Source organism: Carcharodon carcharias, chromosome 13 (assembly GCF_017639515.1).
Source record: "Carcharodon carcharias isolate sCarCar2 chromosome 13, sCarCar2.pri, whole genome shotgun sequence".
NCBI classification, from domain to species: domain Eukaryota; kingdom Metazoa; phylum Chordata; class Chondrichthyes; order Lamniformes; family Lamnidae; genus Carcharodon; species Carcharodon carcharias.
This window is the reverse complement of record NC_054479.1, coordinates 29,905,619-29,926,595: the sequence shown is the minus strand read 5'-3', so window position 1 is coordinate 29,926,595 and position 20,977 is coordinate 29,905,619. Positions and strand designations below refer to the sequence as shown.

Here is a 20,977-nt window from a genome sequence, read left to right as displayed (position 1 = left end):
TATTAATCACGGCTTGAGACAACATAATTTTAAGGGTTGACGTTTCGAGTCCTCATGACCCTTCGACAGAACTGGGTTCTGTCGAAGGGTCATGAGGGCTCGAAACGTCAACTCTTTTCTTCTTCGCCGATGCTGCCAGACCTGCTGAGTTTTTCCAGGTAATTCTGTTTTTGTTTTGGATTTCCAGCATCCGCAGTTTTTTGTTTTTATAATTTTAAGGGCTTCATTTTGATAAATTCATGTCACATTGAATTTATTTTACAATGGCAAAGCTTTAGAAGTAATGGGGGGAGAGCTCATCAGAAGTTCCAGGCATCAGTTTGAAATGGTGGTTCCAAGGCAATCACTCAGGCTGATGTCTCTGAAATCCAGTGTCCTTTTTATTCCTCGACCATGTCCCTGTCCCTTTTTCATAGTTTGGACTTCACCATGCTAAAATGAAACTCTAGGTTGTGACAAGCCATTTAAGTAAAACATGTACAGGATGCTTTGTTCTGATAAAAACAAAAAACTGCAGATGTTGGAAATCCAAAACAAAAACAGAATTACCTGGAAAAACTCAGCAGGTCTGGCAGCATCGGTGGAGAAGAAAAGAGTTGACGTTTTGAGTCCTCATGACCCTTCAACAGAACTGAGTGAATCTAAGGAGAGGGGTGAAATATAAGCTGGTTTAAGGTGGGTTGGGGGGGGTGTTGTGTTGGGGGAGAGAAGTGGGGGGGTGGTGATGTGGTTGTAGGGACAAGAAAGCAGTGATAGGAGCAGATAATCAAAAGATGTCAGAGACAGAAGAACAAAAGAACACAGGCATTGAAGGTGGTGATATTATCTAAATGAATGTGCTAATTAAGAATGGATGGTAGGGCACTCAAGGTACAGCTCTAGTGGGGGTGGGGTGGAAAGGCTAGCAGGACATAAAAGATTTAAAAATAATGGAAATATGTGGGAAAAGAAAAATCTATATAAATTATTGGAAAAAAACAAAAGGAAGGGGGAAGAAACAGAAAGGGGGTGGAGATGGAGGAGGGAGCTCAAGACCTAAAGTTGTTGAATTCAATATTCAGTCCGGAAGGCTGTAAAGTGCCTAGTCGGAAGATGAGGTGTTGTTCCTCCAGTTTGCGTTGGGCTTCACTGGAACAATGCAGCAAGCCAAGGACAGACATGTGGGCAAGAGAGCAGGGTGGGGTGTTAAAATGGCAAGCGATAGGGAGGTTTGGGTCATTCTTGTGGACAGACCGCAGATGTTCTGCAAAGCAGTCACCCAGTTTACGTTTGGTCTCTCCAATGTAGAGGAGGAGGAGACCGCATTGGGAACAACGAATGCAGTAGACTAAGTTGGGGGAAATGCAAGTGAAATGCTGCTTCACATGAAAGGAGTGTTTGAGCCCTTGGACGGTGAGGAGAGAGGAAGTGAAGGGGCAGGTGTTGCAGCTTTTGCGTGGGCATGGGGTGGTGCCATAGGTGGGGGTTGAGGAGTAGAGGGTGATGGAGGAGTGGACCAGGGTGTCCCAGAGGGAACGATTCCTGAGGAATGCCGCCGGGGGGGTGGAGGGAAGATGTGTTTGGTGGTGGCATCATGCTGGAGTTGGCGGAAATGGCAGAGGATGATCCTTTGAATGCGGAGGCTGGTGGGGTGATAAGTGAGGACAAGGGGGACCCTATCATGTTTCTGGGAGGGAGGAGAAGGCATGAGGGCGGATGCACGGGAGATGGGTCGGACACGGTTGAGGGCCCTGTCAACGACCGTGGGTGGAAAACCTTGGTTAAGGAAGAAGGAGGAAATGTCAGAGGAACTGTTTTTGAAGCTTATATTTCACCCCTTTCCTAAGATTCACTCAGTTCTGTTGAAGGGTCATGAGGACTCGAAACGTCAACTCTTTTCTTCTCCGCCGATGCTGCCAGACCTGCTGAGTTTTTCCAGGTAATTCTGTTTTTGTTTTGGATTTCCAGCATCCGCAGTTTTTTGTTTTTATCTCTTTGTTTAATTGACTGCCACTCCTCTTCAAGGAATGCCTACCTTGAAGAAGTTTTGTTCCTGTCTGCGACAAGATTTCCATATCTCTCTTTTGCCTTGTTCACCTTCATTGCTTTCCATTTCTCTCCTGGTGTTTGACAAGGTGTTTACTAAAACCTGCTTTCACAGCCATATCTCCTTTCTCAGTGACTGTCTCCATGTCCGACTTACCCCACGTGGATTTCAACTGAAATTCCATCCGTCTTGTTTCGAACCCACCCAGGATTACAGGTATCTCCGGGATATAAGACGTTTCTCAGACTGCTGTTCCCGTCACATTCTGAGATCCACACTCAGTGCCATGCGCTTCCATATGAACACACTCGACCTCTCCCTCCAGCAGCACCGCCGCACCCTTTTTCAAAGCTGCGCGTGCCCCCAGGTTCATTTTATTCTTCGTCTCATCCAACACCTCAACAAGAAACTTTTTCTCTTTCTCTCAAGTGCTAAGGAACGCAAGCTCCAACAACTCATCGACACCAACACCCATCTAGGACCCTCCACCCCTGCCTGTCCCTCCGTCCCCACCCCGTCTTCCAATCCCAGCCCCGGCCATGTATTCACTATACCCCCTGACCTTCCCCTTTCCGACGCTGAATGTTCAGTACTCAGCAAAGGACTTAGTTTCATACCCTTACGCCCTCATCTCAATGAATTTTGGGCTCGGCACAATGCTGAACTCTTCTTCTGCCACCTTCGTCTCCGTGCTCACTTCTTTGGGCAGGAGTCCTCTCCCCATTCAATGGATCCTTTTACCCACCTCCAATATTCTCCCTCCACCTGGACCCCTCCCTCTGGATTTTTACCTTCTCTTGATCTTTTCATTGAGAACTGTCGGCGCGACATTAGTCATCTCAATTTCTCTGCTCCTCTCACCCATTCCAATCTGTCTCTCTCTGAACTTACTGCACTCCGTTCTCTCAGGTCCAACCCTGACATTGTCATCAAACCCGCTGACAAGGGTGGTGCTGTTGTTGTCTGGCGCACTGACCTCTATCTCGCGGAGGCTGAGCGTCAACTCGCAGACACTTCCTCCTACCTCTCCCTGGACCATGACCTCACCACTGAACATCAAGCCATTGTTTCCAGGACTGTCACTGACCCCATCTCCTCCGGAGATCTTCCTCCCACCACTTCCAACCTGATGGTCGCCCAACCTCGGACCACCCGCTTCTACCCCCTACCCAAAATCCACAAACAGGACCGTCCCGGTAGACCGATCGTGTCAGCTTGCTCCTGCCCCACAGAACTCATTTCTCGTGATCTTGACCCCCTTCTCTCTCCCCTTGTCCAGTCCCTTCCCACCTACATCCGTGATTCCTCTGACACCTTACGTCACATCAACAATTTCCAGTTCCCTGGCCCCAACCGCTTCCTCTTCATCATGGACATCCAATCCCTCTACACCTCCATCCCCCACCAGGATGGTCTGAGGGCCCTTAGCTTCTTCCTCGAACAGAGGCCCAAACAATCCCCATCCACCACTACTCTCCTCCATCTGGCTGAACTTGTTCTCACACTGAACAATTTCTCCTTCAACTCCTCTCACTTCCTCCAAATAAAAGGTGTGGCTATGGGTACCCACATGGGCCCCAGCTATGCCTGTTTCTTTATGGGGTACGTGGAACATTCCTCGTTCCAGTCCTACTCCTGCCCCCTTCCACAACTCTTTCTCCAGTACATTGATGATTACTTCGGTGCTGCTTCATACTCTCGTCGGGACTTGGAAAAATTTATTAATTTTGCTTCCAATCTCTACCCCTCCATCATTTTCACATGGTCCATCTCTGACACTTCCCTTCCCTTCCTTGACCTCTCTGTCTCAATCTCTAGTGATAGACTGTGCACCAATATCCATTACAAGCCTACCGACTCCCACAGCTACCTTGACTACAGCTCCTCACACCCCGCTTCCTGTAAGGACTCCATTCTGTCAGTTCCTTCGCCTCCGTCGCATCTGTTCTGATGATGTTACCTTCAAAAACAGTTCCTCTGACATGTTCTCCTTCTTCCTTAACCGAGGTTTTCCACCCACGGTCGTTGACAGGGCCCTCAACCGTGTCCGGCCCATCTCCCACGCATCCGCCCTCACGCCTTCTCCTCCCTCCCAGAAACATGATAGGGTCCCCCTTGTCCTCACTTATCACCCCACCAGCGTCCGCATTCAAAGGATCATCCTCCGCCATTTCTGTCAAGCTTCTGTTCTGTGTGTCATTTATCAGACTCCTTCCAAAGTAACAGCCTGAAGAGAGAATTTCTCCTCAGAGACTATCAGATTCAATTTTGCTTCTGTTGTTGATGCCATTGTATATGTTGAATTATGGATTATTGTCTGAGGTGCTTGCTTAGCCAACTAGATACTGATAAAGTGAGGCATCACTTAAGGATAAAAAGGAAAACCAACATGGTGTCAACTTCAATTTCTCCCAAGTTGGATATATTAGAGATTGATACAAGTTAAATCTACTGCTAATATGCCCAATGATATGCTTCACAACCACCAGCCAAGGACCACACTGCAAAAGCAACGATCTTTCCTTGACTCACTTCAACTATACTTCTGATTTCTCTAAGTACAGCTACCAGTTAACTCTTGAACTTTGGATGGCTTTGTGCTGCCAACTCATGTTCTCTAAGAATGGGGTCGAAACTGCTGCAATTAATTTTGTTTGAGAGCTTTACAGCCGACATAGAGTAAAAACCTTCATTGCATTTATTGGAGGTGAATTCAGAACCTAGCAGTGTCCTGATTTACTCTGTCAGCCAGTTCTAAGATAAAATAATATTTCAAGGCTGATGCACTGTGTGTAGGGGAGGAAATAAATGATGTGCAAACTATTGAATAAAACTGCAGTTGCAGAAAGCAGGCCACTGGGTTAACCATACTATGCTACATGTCCTCTTGCTGAGCAGAAGCAGACTATATTGGTGATTCCACAGGCAGTGCCATTTTCAATAGTTTTTTTCCTGGTGGACATTTAAATATTAAGCTTCCAATCCGTCAGCCTTTAGATTTTCCAGTGATTGTACTCTGTTCTTGGAATAGTCAGCCAAAGTGGAGGCTAATTTATAATTGAAAGAGCAATTCTTTTCTATCTCCACTGAACCCAATTTGAAAACCCTGATGGAGTCTTACTCCCCTGAGAGACACATACCCTTTCACGTCAAGTAGAAAAGCAAAATAAAAAGAGAGAACAGCAGAGGATTTTACGTCATTGCTTCTTTATCTTTTTTTTGCAAATAAAACAGTTAAGTAGAAAGTTAGTTGTTCCACTGTACTAATGGCCCATTCAGTTGACACCTTGGACCTTAGCATTAGAGGAAGTTGGAAAACATAAATGTTTCAACATGGAAAAGGCCCTTTGGCTCCATGTTGTGTTAACTCTCCATATGGGGAAATCTGAGGGCTGCTATGAAGCAGAAATATTGCCAAAACTAGAGGTTTACTGGCACATGTGAAATTCAGGCCTTCATTGTAATGTTAACACTAGGATTAAATATCAATGGTGTAAGAATTAACTTGGGTTTCAGACATTATCTGAACTGAGTGAACAAGTGTAACTTCACCTTGCTGAGTAAATGGGAACTATATGATTAGCATTACAAATGGACTCCAGATACTTTGAGGAACAAGGGTAGATTTTCCCGGTTTCCTCGGACATTTGGATTGTCTTGACACAGCATATCCAGGAAAATTGAGCAGGGCAACGCACCCACCTGTGAGGGAGTCCATCTGATTTTCCATATATTAATTTACATGGGCAGAAAACTGGTTGGGCGCCATATGGCTCCATCCATATACTGTGCACAGGTGATTCAGTAGCCCAAGGCACTGGAACAGGAGAACTGGACTGAATCACCATCAGCATTACTGATGAGTTAACAATCCAAACAGTTTGAATCAAAATGTGTCCCATATAAGTATTTACAAATACCTTCATCTATTCACAAATATCTATTTACAAATACCCCACTAAATAACTGGTGCACCATTTTATAGGCATCACTTGTGACGGCTTTCTTTCTGGCTGTCAGCTTAAAAGATAGTCAAATAAAATAAACTCACTTTTTAAAATAAGAACAAATATCCATTCCAGATAAAACAGGTGAATAATGAATGCTGACTCTGCCCATTCTAACAGATTTATATGTTGCAGTATCATTAACATGGCAATCTTGACTTGCTCACCAGGTGATAGCTTTTCCCTAATGCCTGATTATAGGCTGTGTAAGGTTTGAACAGAGGCTGTATTATTATCAGTCAGCATTAGGCAGCATGCAATATTCAGAAGGTTGGATTTCTAAAATGTATAATGATAAAAGAATACGTAACTGAATTAAATTGAACCAAAATTAAACAATACAGTACTTAGAGATCAGACACCAGCTGCATTAAGTTTGAGTATAATATGTAACCACTCTTTGGATTTCTCACTGGAGCATAAGACCTTTATGACCTTCCTTTATCATTTCAACTGATTGCTCTGAATTGAAGATGCAACAAAGGGGATTCCCATTTACATGAAGGCATTAACTGAATCTAACTGGTGAAAAAGAAAGATTTACAAACTGAACTGCCCTGGTGGACCAATCGTTTCAACCTGTTCTTGCCCCACACAACTAATTTCTTCCTAAAACAACTATTTTTTCTCCCCTTGTCCAGTCTGTTCCCATCCACATCCACAACCCTTCCACCACATTAATAGTTTCCAGTTTCCTGGCCCTACCCAACTCCTTTTCACCATTGATGCCCAATGCCTCCATATTTTGACACCTCCCCTCCCCACCAGGATGGCCAGAGCACCCTCTGTTTCTTTCTTGAATGGTTCCATCCAATACTGCCCTCCTATGGCTGGCTGATCTTGTTCTCATGTTGAACAACTTCTTTTTTGACTTCATTCGAAATAAAAGGTGATGCTATTGCAATCTGTATGGGCCCTAACTATGCTGGTTATTTGTGAGTTATGTGGAACTCTTTTTGTTCCATTCCATTTAGCTCCCCTCTCTCACCTCTTTTTCCAGTACACTGATGAATGTACCGGTGCCATTTCCTGCTCTCTTCCTGAATTGGAAAATATCACTAATTTTACTTCTATTTTCCACCTTTCCCACAATCACTGCTTAATTTCCTCAACTCCTTTGTTCCTATTTCCGGGGATAGGCTATCGATCAATATGCAATACAAGACTCCCACAGCTACCTTCACAACACTTCCCTCCGTCCCACTTCCCACTGAAATGTGATTTCATTCTCCCAGTTCCTCCATCTTCTTAGCATCTGTTGTGATGATACTACCTTCCATACCAGTGCTTCTGATATGCCATCCTTTTTTCCTCAACTAAACATTCACTCCCCTGTCCTCCCCTCACCTTCACCCCCACCCCCACTGTGATTGACAAGGCCCTCAAACATGTCCTGCAATTCAGCTCTCACCCTTTCCTTCACTGCCACTACTACAATAGGGTTCTCCTTGTCCTGACCTTCCAACCCACCCCCGCCCTCCACATTCAACAGATCATCCTGCGCTATATCTGCCACCTCCAGCATGATGCCAATACTAGACACATCTACCCCTCACCTTTCAGCATTCCCAAGACCTCCCTTCACGATACCTTAATCCATTCCTCAATCCCCGCCAAAACCCCCTCCTCTCCCCACGGCATCTTTTTATGCAAGCTCAGTAGATGCAACATCTGCTGTTTTAGCTCCTCCATTCCCATTGCCCAGGACCCCAAGCACTCCTTCCAGGTGAACATTAGTTCTAGAATTTTAAATCATAACTTCTGCTTCCATTTTTTTCAGACAGCATCCATAGGGAATGATTCTGCTACTTTCCATTTACACCACTTCTAAACGCATTGTTTGTTTCTTTATTTGTCCCATTACCATCTCCTTTTGTCTTGCACCATCATCCTTTTACCATTTAATCTTTCCTGCCCTGCCACTCCACAGAGCTTCCCTTTGTTCCTTTCCCACAGCTTTCTGGGCGGAGTTTCACAGGCCCCCACCAGCAGGTTTCCAGGCAGTGGAGGGGGAATAGGAGATCCAGTAAAATTCCTCGTGTGCCTTTCCCGCCTTCTCCCCGTTCATGTCTGCCTGAAATTTTATGGGGGGTGGGGCAGGCGAAGCCTAGGGCAGCCCACCCATTCTTGCCCCAATTGAGGCCTTTAAGTGGTCAATAAATGGCACTTAAGGGCTATTTCCTGCTCGGTTGCAGTTTTGAGTTCAGTGGGAGGAGGTCAAGGATGGTGGTGGGGGAAGGGAGGTAAAACCAGGCAGATGACCCTGTTTGGGTTGGAGTGGGAAATGGTAGGCCTTCCATCACTGACACCCTTTCCTGACTGGAGTCCCCCCTCTAAGAAGTCTGGCCCACCCCTCCCCACCCCACTCTTTCCAAACGAACCCCCGCTTCGCTTGCCCACCCTCCCGGGGCCTCCACTCATGTCACCACTGCGAAACCCCCCCGGATTTACCTGCGTCTTAGCCTCCCAGCACTTAGAATCTGGGGACCAAGTGTAGTCCCAGGAGTGGCCACTGCTCCTGGTGACAGTGTTGGGATTACAGAGCTGCCAGCCAATCGCTCTCTGAGGCGGGGTTTCTTCCCGGATGAAAGGTGGAAGTCCCGCCTTCAGCCAATGAACGCTCTATGCAACATCAGATGGCCGTGGGGCAATTGACATCGGCAAGAACACGTTACTCGCTGACTCTTTTTGGGAAAGCTTGCCAACTGAAAAATCCTGCCCTCTGTTTGTGAATGAGATAGGATTCTCATTGCAAATGGGGAGGACTCTGACTGGGAAAGGTGGGAGGTGGTTGTCAACCCATGATTGGAGTGGGTGGCCTGACTGGGACAGGTAGAACAGGGATGCTATCAAGATTTTTAATTTGTATAACAAAGGAAAATTTGAATTGTACATTCTTGACAGAATTGAAAAAAAAATCTTTCCATACCATTGCTGCATACACAGCTTTCGACCTTAGCATTATGTGTATATAAATGAAATATGAAGGCCCTAAATGCTTCATGTCTGTTGTTGCTCTCCAGCACTGACTGAGCCAGAGTTTGTGGTTTCAGTGGGAGGACACATTTAGCTAAGCCCAAGCAAATGCAAGTGTCACTTTGGCAAGAAGTCTCCTCCACAGATCATGTACAATTTACTTATTATGAAATTTATTTCATCTCCTGAAGAAAATTTCTGATAAGACATCATGCACAGTTAAAAGGTCAGATCAGAGAAAATATTATTATGAAAAAACAATATAATGGAAGAGAGTAGTACTTGGTTGATTTCAAAGGTTTGCCTGTTTGCTGTTTTCCAGCTTGTTTTTATATTCTAAATATATGTGTTATAATGGGAACTGATATTCTTCTAGGAATTGACAATTGGATAAACCTGACTCGGATTAACCCAGATGAAGAGATTCAAGGAGAGATACACCTGGGCTTAGAAATACTCCAAGACCGGCAGACAAAAGCACTTAGATGCCAGCTTATTGAAGCCAGGTGAGAGGGAATTGATCTGTAAAGGATATGCATCCACAAAATAAAATTTGCATTTCATATTAATGAAGAGAATGCCCACCCACGTATTTCTGTTGCACACAAGATGATCTTTAGTTATGATTGTGCCATTCCTTTAAATCCATCTCTCTCATCAGACTAATTGTTATTCATATACTTTCTCTGGTTTGTTGAATATATTTTACACTTTTGCCTGTGTAAAATGTCTAGGGTCATTTTTCTATGTTAAAAGCACAACCTAAATGCAAGTTCTTGCTATTAATATAAGGTCTTAAGACGTGGGTGTTCTGGAACATAAGGCTGAATTTTACGCTATCTGGGGGATGGGTTGGCAGATGGGGAAGGCATAACTTGGGCCATGCCATTGGTGCTGCTTTGCGCACCTATGTCCCACCCACCACTATTTTTCCTATGGTGGGCAAAGGCTGGCACCGTGTGAAGTCCAGCAGCTTTCACCACTTGGGCTGAGGTGGGCAAGGTTGGGGTGCCTCCTTTCCAGGCTTGCTGAGTCCATTAGAGGTTCCTCAAAGTCTCCCTGACCCACCGCCCCCCTCATGATCTCCCCTTACCCCCCAGCCTGTCTACTCTGGACCCCACCACCCTCATCAGGACCTGCCAGCTTTGCCCTGGCAAAACCCTCTCCCCTCCACTTGACTTTGCATCGGCTCCAGAGGCAATCATTGTTGGGGACTGGCTGCAGTCCCAGTAGTGGCCACCACTCCTGGTGGCGCTGCTGGGACCAGGGAGCTGCCAACTATTTGATTAATTTGAGGGGGGCTGAAGGCCTACTAGGAGCAACTTAATGGCTGTCTGGCCATTAGATTTCTATGGGGCAAGTCAATAGAGTGGTGCTAGGCTGGCTTTTGACATTCACGCCAATGGGGTGTTGGGGATCCTGGCCTAGCATAGAACCTTGGCTGGAGTTTACACAGTGCTACATTTTATGTGTACTGCAACACGTAAAAATGGCAGCCAGGAATATTCCAATTTTTTTCCTATTTTTAACCGGGATTGATTGAATTGTATAATCATTTGTTGTATAAAATGCAATGGACTGCAGTCAATTGTTATTAAGACAGTTTAGACAGGGATCTGCCAAGTTTGATCATAGTGGTTACTGGGAGCACAGGAAGACTTGGAGCGATCGTACTTGGGTGCCAACAGACCTTTTTTTTGAGGATTCTCAATGTTTATCAGCTTTTCCAATCATCCTTGCTATCTACTGAATTCAACATATTATGGACCTGATATGAAGCCAAGGTGAATGAAAAAAATATATAAAAACTTCCAAATGAGGGAAACATTTGGAGATGCAAAATCTGACATGATGAATAATAAATGAGATTTACAACAAGATATGTCTGGACTACCTTCAGCCCCCCACACCCTCAACTGATTGTTTCGAGTATGTTAGCAGTGGTTATTTTTTATTCTTCAATGGGATGTGGGTGCTGCAGGCACAGCCAGCATTTGTTGCCCACCCTTAATTGCCCTTGAAAAGGTGGTAGTGAGCTGCCTTCTTGAATTGCTGCAGTCCATCTGGTTTGACTTTTCTGCAGCAGTTTGGTACAACTGAGTGAATTGCTAGGCGATTTCAGAGGGCAGTTAAGGGTCATTGCTGCGGTCAGACCAAGTAAGGGTGGCAGATTCCCTTCCCTAAAGGACATTAGTTAACCACATATGTTTTAAAAACAACTGATAGTTATGATAGTTTCATGGTCACCATTACTGAGATTAGCTTTTAATTCCAGATTTATTATTTAAATTTAATTCCACCAATTGCCATGTTAGGATTAGCCTGGGTTAATTAAGGGCTTTTACAGTACTAATCGAGTGACATTACCACTACACTATCCTCTCCCTCATGGTACTGGTAGACAATGTGAAGATCTTATGCAGCTGCAAGCAACCCAAATATAACACCAAAATTCACTAAGACCAGCTTTAGTGAGGTTACTTTTAGGTTACAGCTGGCTGTGTAAGATCGGTGCACTGGAAAATCAGTGACAACAGCATTGGCTCTGACACAGTATAAAAGCAGCTGGATAAATGAGAAGTCATTTGCACTCTGCATAAGTAAATCTCTGTTATAGACGCTATAAAATGGTGATTCTTTTTTATTGCAGATTATGAATTCTGAAATTTCCATCATTAGGATTATCTGGCTGAGACTCACTGAATATCATAAATTTTAATCATGCAAGTTGGTCTTCACAATTCATTTGTAACTTTGTTGAACTTGTAAATTGTGAGGTCAGTTCACATTCTGAATATTTATAAGCTCCAGTGACATCTTCTTTTCTGCATGTGAAAATAGAAGGTTTTTCTGCTGGCAACAGTTCCAATAGAGACTTGCATTTCCTCTTGGCATTAATGAATTGTATCCATTCACCAGTCAATTCAACACCACTTCAATGCTTAATGAAGGCCAGGGGTGGGGGAGGCTGGCGGGGATCGACGGTAATAGTCTCTTCTTGAACCAGTTGATTTATGATGGCATACTGCCCATCATTCAACTGCTTTAAACAATGCCAATGATCTATAGCATTTCTGTCAACTGTAACTTCTGTGGTCAGAATGTACTTTTAGTGTACCAATGTATAGCTGCAGAGGAAGAAAGTGAAGTTAAACACAACAGATTATATTGAGTCCAAATGAATTAATGGCTCTAAGGGAACAGCAGTGTTTTCAGATTGGCTGCTAAATCATTGTTGGGATAAGCCAGGACTGGGGTTCTGTTTTTTCAGTCTTGTTTCAGATCTCCAGCATCTGCAGCATTTTGCTTCCGGTTCATTAAGAAAAGTAAGATTGCAAAGCAAACAAAGGTACTTTGATGTGTATGTATGTAAATGCACAAATTATATTCTGAATTCAATTGGTGAGCTAAAGGCATAAATTGCTCTGTGGAAATTATGTACTGCTGATGGCACTCTGCACAGATGGAAATCCTGCAATACTACAAATCCCACAGACCATTCCTGCTGGTTCTTGGATTTACGTGGTGCATGATGAAATCATTTGCCCTGGTAAACAGTATGCCTGTGACCTGCTTCATGAATGAATGCAGTGCAGCCTGGCTGATGTTACATATATCTCCAGTTTGCTGGTTCAGGCTTTCCCAACCTGAGGAAATCATTTCTCTGTATCTAACCCATCGAAACCCTTAATTATTTTAAATATCTCAGTTAGCTCACCCCTTAACTTTTGAAACTCAAAGTAATTGGAGCCATTTTTATGCGACTTGTCTTCATAATTTAACCCTTTAAATTCTGGTACTATTCTCGTGAATCCCCTTGAAATAAAGGCCAACATTTCATCAGCCTTTCTGACTGATGTTTGTGCTTGTACACTGGCTTATAGTGATTAGTATACATGGAAATCTAAATCCTTTTGCATTTCCACAGCTCCTAGTTTGTCGCCATTAAGAAAATATTCAGTTATCTCTCTCAGATTTCAAGCAAGTCAGCTCAGCTTTCCCCACTTTGAATTTGATTTGTCATAGTTTGCCTTAATCCCTATCTCTTTGGAACTATTTTCTGACTGTCCATTATAGCGATGATTATCTAGCCCACTGGTACAAAGGATCCTGTAGTCAGTTAGCATTTTTATGTTCCTGTAGCAATGTAAAGGCAATATAAAATCAAATTTACTTTGCAGCATGAATACTTAAGTATTAAATAATATTCTTGTGTAAGACTATACAAATTTAAATGGATATTTTTGGGGACTGCAATTTATTATGTTAGTGCAGAGCACATGTTGTTACCAAAATTAACTGCACTGCAGAAATAAGCAAAAGCAACCTTTAGCTCAGCCATTCCTTCATGGTCTCCATTAAAAGAACGCTTCACAATTCAACAAAAAAGTTGTAATTTCCCATTACGAGTCTGACTTGGTAGTATCCTAGCATCTTATTTTTGAACAACATCTTAAATAACGTCACCAACACCCCACTCAACCCCTCCACTGCTTCTGGATTGTCAGAATGCTTGTTGAACATCCACTACTGGATAAGCTACAATTTCCTTCAATTAGACATTAACAAAACCATCATTTTTGGCTCCTGTCATAAATCCTATACCCTCATGACCTATTCTGTCTCCTCTTTCACCAGCAAATTCAACTGTTCTAGTACTCTTCTAGCTGACCTTGCATCTTACACCCTCCATAAATCTTAGCTCATCCAAAACTTTGTTGCTCGAATTCTATCCTGCACCAAATCTCACTCACCCATCACCCATGGTGTTGTTGACCTATATTGGTTCCTAGTCCTCCAATATCTCTAATTAGCCAGAAGGGGAAAAAATGTTTTAACTTTATCTTTATAATGAGCTGTTGTTTATTCGAGACCTAGTACAAATTTGCCCATTTGAATCTGAATTTTGCATCTTTGTCTATCTTGATTTTTATAGTAAAGGAGTTTTATGCTTATTTCAGCTGGGTGGGCTGTTGCTCATTTGCAGGCCTCCTTATTCAGGAGGCCTGCAAAGGCATCAATTGGGCCTTGAGCATCAGTGGGGTGGCCAGTGTGCCTCTGCTCTGCATGCTCACAGACTCCCCATCCCCTAAGCCAATTTTCAATTGTGGAAGTTTTTTCACTGTAAAAGCAAGTTATTTTTCAGGACTTCTGAGATTTTAGCAGCTTTATGGCATTTGCCTGGGTTTTTGGTATAAGCCTAGGTCATCAATCAATTCCTTAAAATTGTATCTCTTTGAGTATCAGCTTGGAATTATACTTCAGGACAAAATATTGAACATCTTGGGAGACTAAATTGAGATCTACCTGTAAATCAACAACCAAAAATTGATCGTTTTTATTTTACAGGCTGAAAGGTCAAATGAAAGATATAAAACACTCTTTAGAACTAATTTCGTTAGTTGAGCTGAAGGATTATTGATGATTATATGTATCTGTTCTAAGGTTAGTAACCAATATTGACAATGTGGGTGTACTAAGCACATGACTCACTTTGAAGGAGGACCTGAGATCATTAAAAATTATAGATATTGTTAGGTTGTATTTATAATGCCCACCAAAATGCTAAAAATTTCCTGTGGGGTTGTGTCATAATTTTCAATATTACATGCTACACATTTCAAAATTGTACTTAAAATATCGCAAGAATAAAATGATCAGAGTGATTATAATTTGAGGTACATTACCCAGTTGTGATGGTACAACCTGAACCGATTGAGATAAAGACCTGATTATGTGAATCTATGTGAAAATGCCTGTGTATTTGTGCAAACTGTTGATCTGAATTGATTATTCATTAATTGATTAATTATTGATCCATTATCAAAAAACTGTTTGGCTTTTCTGGCCTTTTTGATTCCAAAGCAAGTGAACCGAATAGGTCTGTCAGAAATCTTCACGTAATTCATGTAGAACATTCTGTTTCCACTGAATATTAAGATTTGTAATTCAGATAAAGAGCAGAATCAGTTTGCAGTTTCAGGTAACCTGGCAACAAGTGAAAATTCTAGTTATAGATGCCTGATGCTGTCTTTGAATTTGCCCTTTACCAAGCTGTCAGATGATTGGAGAAAAGCAGAAGGTCAAATAAATGAAGAACTATGGACTTGGTACAGCAACGTATAAAGAACTGCTGAGATAGGCTTTTAATGATGGCAAAGTAAAAAGCAGTCTCTATTCTATGTGTGTTTGCTTTGTGGGTATGTCTAATTTCATACTAGATTAGAAGCTTATATACACAAAGCTGCATTTTGCCATTGTTCAGATAGTGCATTAGTTTCCTCTCCATGGTGATGGGTGGAGTAGATTTAATGGTTTCTTTTTACCCTGTGTTGACAGTTCACAATAGTCTGTCAATTATAAGTGTTCCTAAAAAATTACTTTCACATGAATGGATCTAGTCTTATGTTGTCAGGATTAGGATTACATAAAGGTCAATTGCTCATTTAAGTGTCTCATTTTAAAGACTATAAAAAATGTATAAGGTTTTTCTTATAATCTTTGAAAACGATGTGCTTAGTCTGACCATACATCCCCCAAACCACCAGTCAACAGCAAGTGAAAATATCTGAATGTGTTTTCAAACTCTGCTCCTTCAGGGTATCTGTTGACAGGAAATTTATAGAACTAAGTGAGCTATTGAAGTTAAATTCTCTGCAAGCATTTTTATAACATGCACTTTTATCCACAATTATATTCACCTGTTAATCCATTTCTAGACATCTCAAAGTGGCTTCATAGCTGATTAAGTGCTTTAGAAGTTTGTTGTAATATAGGGAAATGCAGCAGCCAAATTACTCAAGTCCCACAAACAGCAATGAGGTGAATGACCAGTTAATCTGTTTTTAATGGCGTAGATTGAGGGATAATATTGGCAAGGACATCTCCTCTGGCCTTATTTGAATTGTGCCATGATATCTATTACATCCGATTGAGAAAGCAGATCGGACCTTGGGTTAACATCTCACCCACAACTTTTTGAAGAGAGACATAACTGAAACCACTGATCCAAAACACATTCTTAACATTAAAATAGCATGAAAAAAATCATCAATTTGTCCATTTTCAGGGATCCCGTGAGCCGGGAGGCAAAGTGCTGCCTCAAGGAGATCAGCTCAGATTTGAAACTTCAAATAAACATGAGGAAAAAATTTCGCTGCCATGTGCCCTCTTGTGAAACTGTCACATGTGTTGGGACATGTCCATAACTTTTATTGGGAAATATTCCGTGATTTTTAAATCACTTATGAAATCTCATCCTGCCCGTGGATGAGATGTCATGCTTTTTCAGAAGCCCGCCAGGGCTCCCGGCCTGCTCGTCAACCTTAAAGTTGGACGGGCAGGTCCATTAATGATTTCAATTAACTTTTTAATGGCCTTAATAGGCCTTTGACAGTTCGGCGGGCATGCAGCCAAGTTGGCTGTGCACCCGCCGACCTGAAAATCTAAATGATACGCAGTGACATTGGGACGCACGCCCGATGTCACCCCGCGTCATTTTATGCGTCGGCGAGCGGGCCCCCTCCCCCGCTAGCCCCACAGAAGATTCTGCCCCCAGTGTCTGGAATGAGGCCTTTGTGTGGCAGAGGGGCTGATGTTTGCGCCATGTCTGGACTGGAATGTTTGAGAAACTTTGTGGCAGAGATCAGATATCACAGTTGCTGTTTTCAGTCAAGTGCAGGACATGGTAGAGGATGACAAAGGTCGTCAACTGTGGGAACCCTGATGCTGCAGTGCAGTGTTACATCAACAATAAGTTTCAGCAAGAAATACAATAACATTCTGGGTACTATGGCGGAGAAAGAAGCCTCCCTTGCATTGATGTAAGCAACTGAGAGGAAAGGGTTTTGGGGAAGGGGGAAGAATCACCAAATCATTTTTTATTCATTTGCAGGATATGGGCATCAATGACAAGCCACTTCCCTTTAATAGTTTTTCAATTAGGAAACCTGAATTTGTCCATTTCCTCATTTGCCAATATTTAAATTTAGATAGTTCACTTAAGATCCTTGAGCTACTAAATAACCCTGTAATTCTGAACACGCGTAAAAACTTAAAGAAAGAGAACCTTTCAGGACGGTTATCTTTATTTGACTATGTTAATAGTTCTGGCTCTCACATGCATTACTCAACATGGCCACTACAACAATGAGATTCCCAGGGAGATCCAGCTCGCCAAAGCCTATTTTAAAGTGAATTTTACTATTTATCTAAAACTAAACAACGTCAAATGCAGAAATCACCCCATCTGACCATAGAAGAATTGCCTTTGATATAGTAAAATAAAACTAGTAGAATGATCACAGGCACAACCAGAAAGTCAAACCATCATTTTAAAGAAAGGATGCCTTGAATAAAAGTGTGAATAAAGACATACTTATGACAACTGAATAATGCAATGTAATAAAGAATTTCTTAGTACAGGAATTGATGTTCTATTCTTTGCTCGACTGCTGCCATGACCTTCAGTTAAGCAAGTGGGCATAGTGAATGAATTAGTCATTACAGCTTAAGAAGCTGTGTAGGTGTAGCTTTATGGATCAAGCGGTAAGTACTTTTACAAATCTATAAGTGCACTATCTTCAGTGAGAAATTGTGCAACTTATCACAGATTAAAAAGCTTGGTTTGTGTAGTGAACTGAACTTGGAGTAGATTATAAAGCAAATACTTCCTATTTATCTATTCAGCAGCACAAACAGAAATCTCTTCCAATTAAATATTGGGAAAACCAAAGTCATTATCGTTGATTTCCGCCACAGGCTCAGTTCCCTGGCCGTTAAGTCTATTCCCCTCCCAGGCAAAGACTAAACAAGATTTTTCACAACCTTGATGTCATATTTGACCCAAGATAATCTTCTGAGCACATTCAAATCATCATTAAGACCACCTACATCCACCTTCTGCCACAAATATATTTCAGTTTAAACCAATAACAACTTTTATTCACATAGCATCCTTAACATAATTAAATGCTAATTATTTAGCGTGGTGCTTCACAGAAGCATTATAAAGCAAAATTTGACACCAAGTTACATAAGGAGATATTAGTGCAGATGTTAAGAAGCTTGGTCAAAGACGCATGGTTTTAATGAGCATTTTAAAGGAAGAGAGAGAGGTAGTGAGGAGGAGAGATTTAGGGGAGGAACCCAGAGCTAGGCTTTGGCAGTTGAAGACACAGCCACAATGGTGCAGCGATTAAAATTGGAGATTCTCAAGAGGACAGGATCAAATGAGCTCAGAAATCTGAGGTTTGTGGGACTGCAGGAGATCACAGAGATAGGGGAGGATAAGGCCATGGAGGAATTTGAAAACAAGGATGAGAATTTTAAGCGTTGCTTATCTGGGAGTTAAAGAAGGTTAGCGAGCCTTGGGGGATTGGGTGAATGGGACTTGGTGAGAATTAGACATGGACAGCAGACTTTTGGATGTCCTCAAATTTACAAAGGGTAGGGTGTTGAAGGTCAGCCAGGAGTGCATTAGAATAGTCAAATCTAGAGGTAATGAAGGCATTAAGGAGGGTTTCAGCAGCAGCTGAACTGAGACAGGGTTGGTGATGAGTGACGTTAGGAAGGTGGACGTACCCCTGTCTCAGTTCATCTGCTGGTGAAACCCTCCTTTATGCCTTCATTACCTCTAGACTTGACTATTCTAATGCATTCCTGGCTGACCTTCAACATGCTATCCTTTTGTAAATTTGTGGCAGAAGGTGGATGTAGGTGGTCTTAGTGATGATTATCACTCAGAAGATTATCTTGGGTCAAATATGACATCAAGGTTGTGAAAAATCTTGTTTAGTCTTTGCCTGGGAGGGGAATAAACTTAATGGCTAGGGAACTGAGCCTGTGGTGGAAATCAACGATAATGTCTTCGGTTTCCCAATATTTAATTGGAAGAGATTTCTGCTCATCCAGTACCAGATGTCAGGTAAGTATTCTGATAATTTAGAGATAGTGGAGGAGTCGAGAATGGTGGTGGTGTGGTAAAACTGGGTGTCATCAGCACAATGTGAAAACTAGCACTGTATTTTTGGATGATGCCGTTGAGAGGCAGCATGTAGATGAGAAATAGGAGGCGGGGGCAAGGAAAGACCTTTGGGGCACACCAGAGGTAACAGTGTGGGAGCAGGAAGAGAAGCCATTGCAGCTGATTCTTAGCTATGTCTAAATACTTAGGATGGAACCAGATGAGAGCAGTACTAACCAGCTAGTCAATGATGGAGAGGCGTTGGAGGATGATGGTGTGGTCAACTGTGTAAAAGGCTGCAGACAAGTCGAAGCATGAAGAAGGACAGTTTACCTTTTTCACAGTCACATTGAATGCCATTTGTGACTTTGATTAAAGCTGTTTCAGTATTGTGACCAAAACAGAAACCTGATTGGAGGGGTTAAATCATGGAGTTCTGGGAAAGATGGGCATGGATTTGGGAGCCGTCAACACATTCACCTTGGAGAGGAAAGGGAGGTTAGAGATGGGTCAGTTGTTTGCAAGGGCGGTGGGGTCTAGTTGGGTTTTTTTGAGGAGAGTGGTGACAAGGACAGATTTGAAAGAGATGGAATAGAACATGAAATGAGAGAACCATTAACAATAGCGGTGAACGATGGAGCCAGGAAATGTTGTTGGGTGGTCGGCCATTCAGTGGGAATAGGGTTGATGGTGCAGGAGGATATAGGCAAGATTAGCTCCCAGCAGATCCACTGGGCAGACAGGTCGGTAAGAGAGTAAGATGGGGCAGCTGGGGTTGCAGAGCTGAATGCCTTGATGGGTCCTTAGATGGCTGCCCAGAGAAGCACAAAGGAAAGCTGAAGGCTGAAGTTAAGACTGGGATGGTGGTAGGAGAATTGGAAGGTAGAGGAGAACTGCTGGGTAGGGACTTGGGACAGCAGAGAGGGGAGAACTGAAAGAAGATATGACAATAGGAAAGAGGCGCCTGGGAGAGGTAAAGAGAAAAGAAGTAGAAAAGGGGAGGAAAATAGAAGTTATGTGCTTGGGTCTGAGCGACACGTAAATAAACACAGGGAAAACTCACGTTGCATAGGCCTGGTTACAGAGGAATATTAGGATACATATATCCTGGTTGTAAAATGAAAAAATGGGAGGGAGTTGAGACTTTAAGGTCAGAGTTCCTGAGGTGGAAAGGTTGATGCATGGACTTGGCATGGAGCATCCAAGTTGTCCAAGTTCAGAGACAGGCGTGGCGGGTGAATGAAGTCCAGAAGCTATTTGAAGGGTAAGTATCAGAGCATGGACAGATATAAGTATTCCCGCGAGAGTGAAGATTCAGAAGGTGGGCAGAATCGGTTGCGGGCCAAGAAGATGGTGGCAATGTTGGAGGTCACCATAAGATCCAGCAGTGTCGGAGAAGTGTACTCTTTGGCCCAGGACACTGAACCTCTGGTTAGGAACAGACTGTAGATGAAGCTGGTAAACCAGTAGAACTAATGGTCCAGTCACAGGCTCAGCAGGGAACAGCAGCAGTGAGGGAAGCGTCATAAGCTAATCAAAATTATTTTAAAATATAGGTGACCGAGCAGCAGATCAGAGACAACAGCTGAGTCTTATAGTATAGTCCCAGTGCAGAAACAGTCTTGGTGTCTAGAGGCATCCAGAAATTCAGAAGCCAAATTTGAGAAAAGGCCTAGAGCTCATAAACAAAACACAGGCATAGCCAGGAGAAGGGATTTTAGACTAAAGGGAAATTATATTTAGCAGTGGAGCATGCAGTTTACTCCATGGGGGAATAAAGAAAGAAATTGAATTTAAATATTGCTTTCACATCCTCAGGATATCTTAATGTGCTTCACAGGCAAGTAATTACTTTTGAAGTATGGGCACTGTTCTTTGGCAGGCAAATGAAGCAGTGAATGTGTGCACAGCAAGGCCCCACAGACAGCAATAAGATAAATAACCAGTTATTCTATTCTTGCTAGTGTTTAGTGAAGGATTAATGTTGGCCAGGATACTGGAGCT

At 42.8% G+C, this 20,977-nt stretch overlaps 1 protein-coding gene across 1 annotated transcript in view; it reads left to right on the top strand.

Moving 5' to 3' along the window:
• The window catches only part of LOC121286019 (rasGAP-activating-like protein 1), a 299,053-nt gene that overhangs the window by 62,923 nt on the left and 215,153 nt on the right, over positions 1–20,977 (top strand). Inside the window, exon 5 of the mRNA XM_041203040.1 lies at positions 9,386–9,515. Coding sequence (XP_041058974.1) covers positions 9,386–9,515 — 130 coding nt within the window. The remainder of the gene's footprint in view (positions 1–9,385; positions 9,516–20,977) is intronic.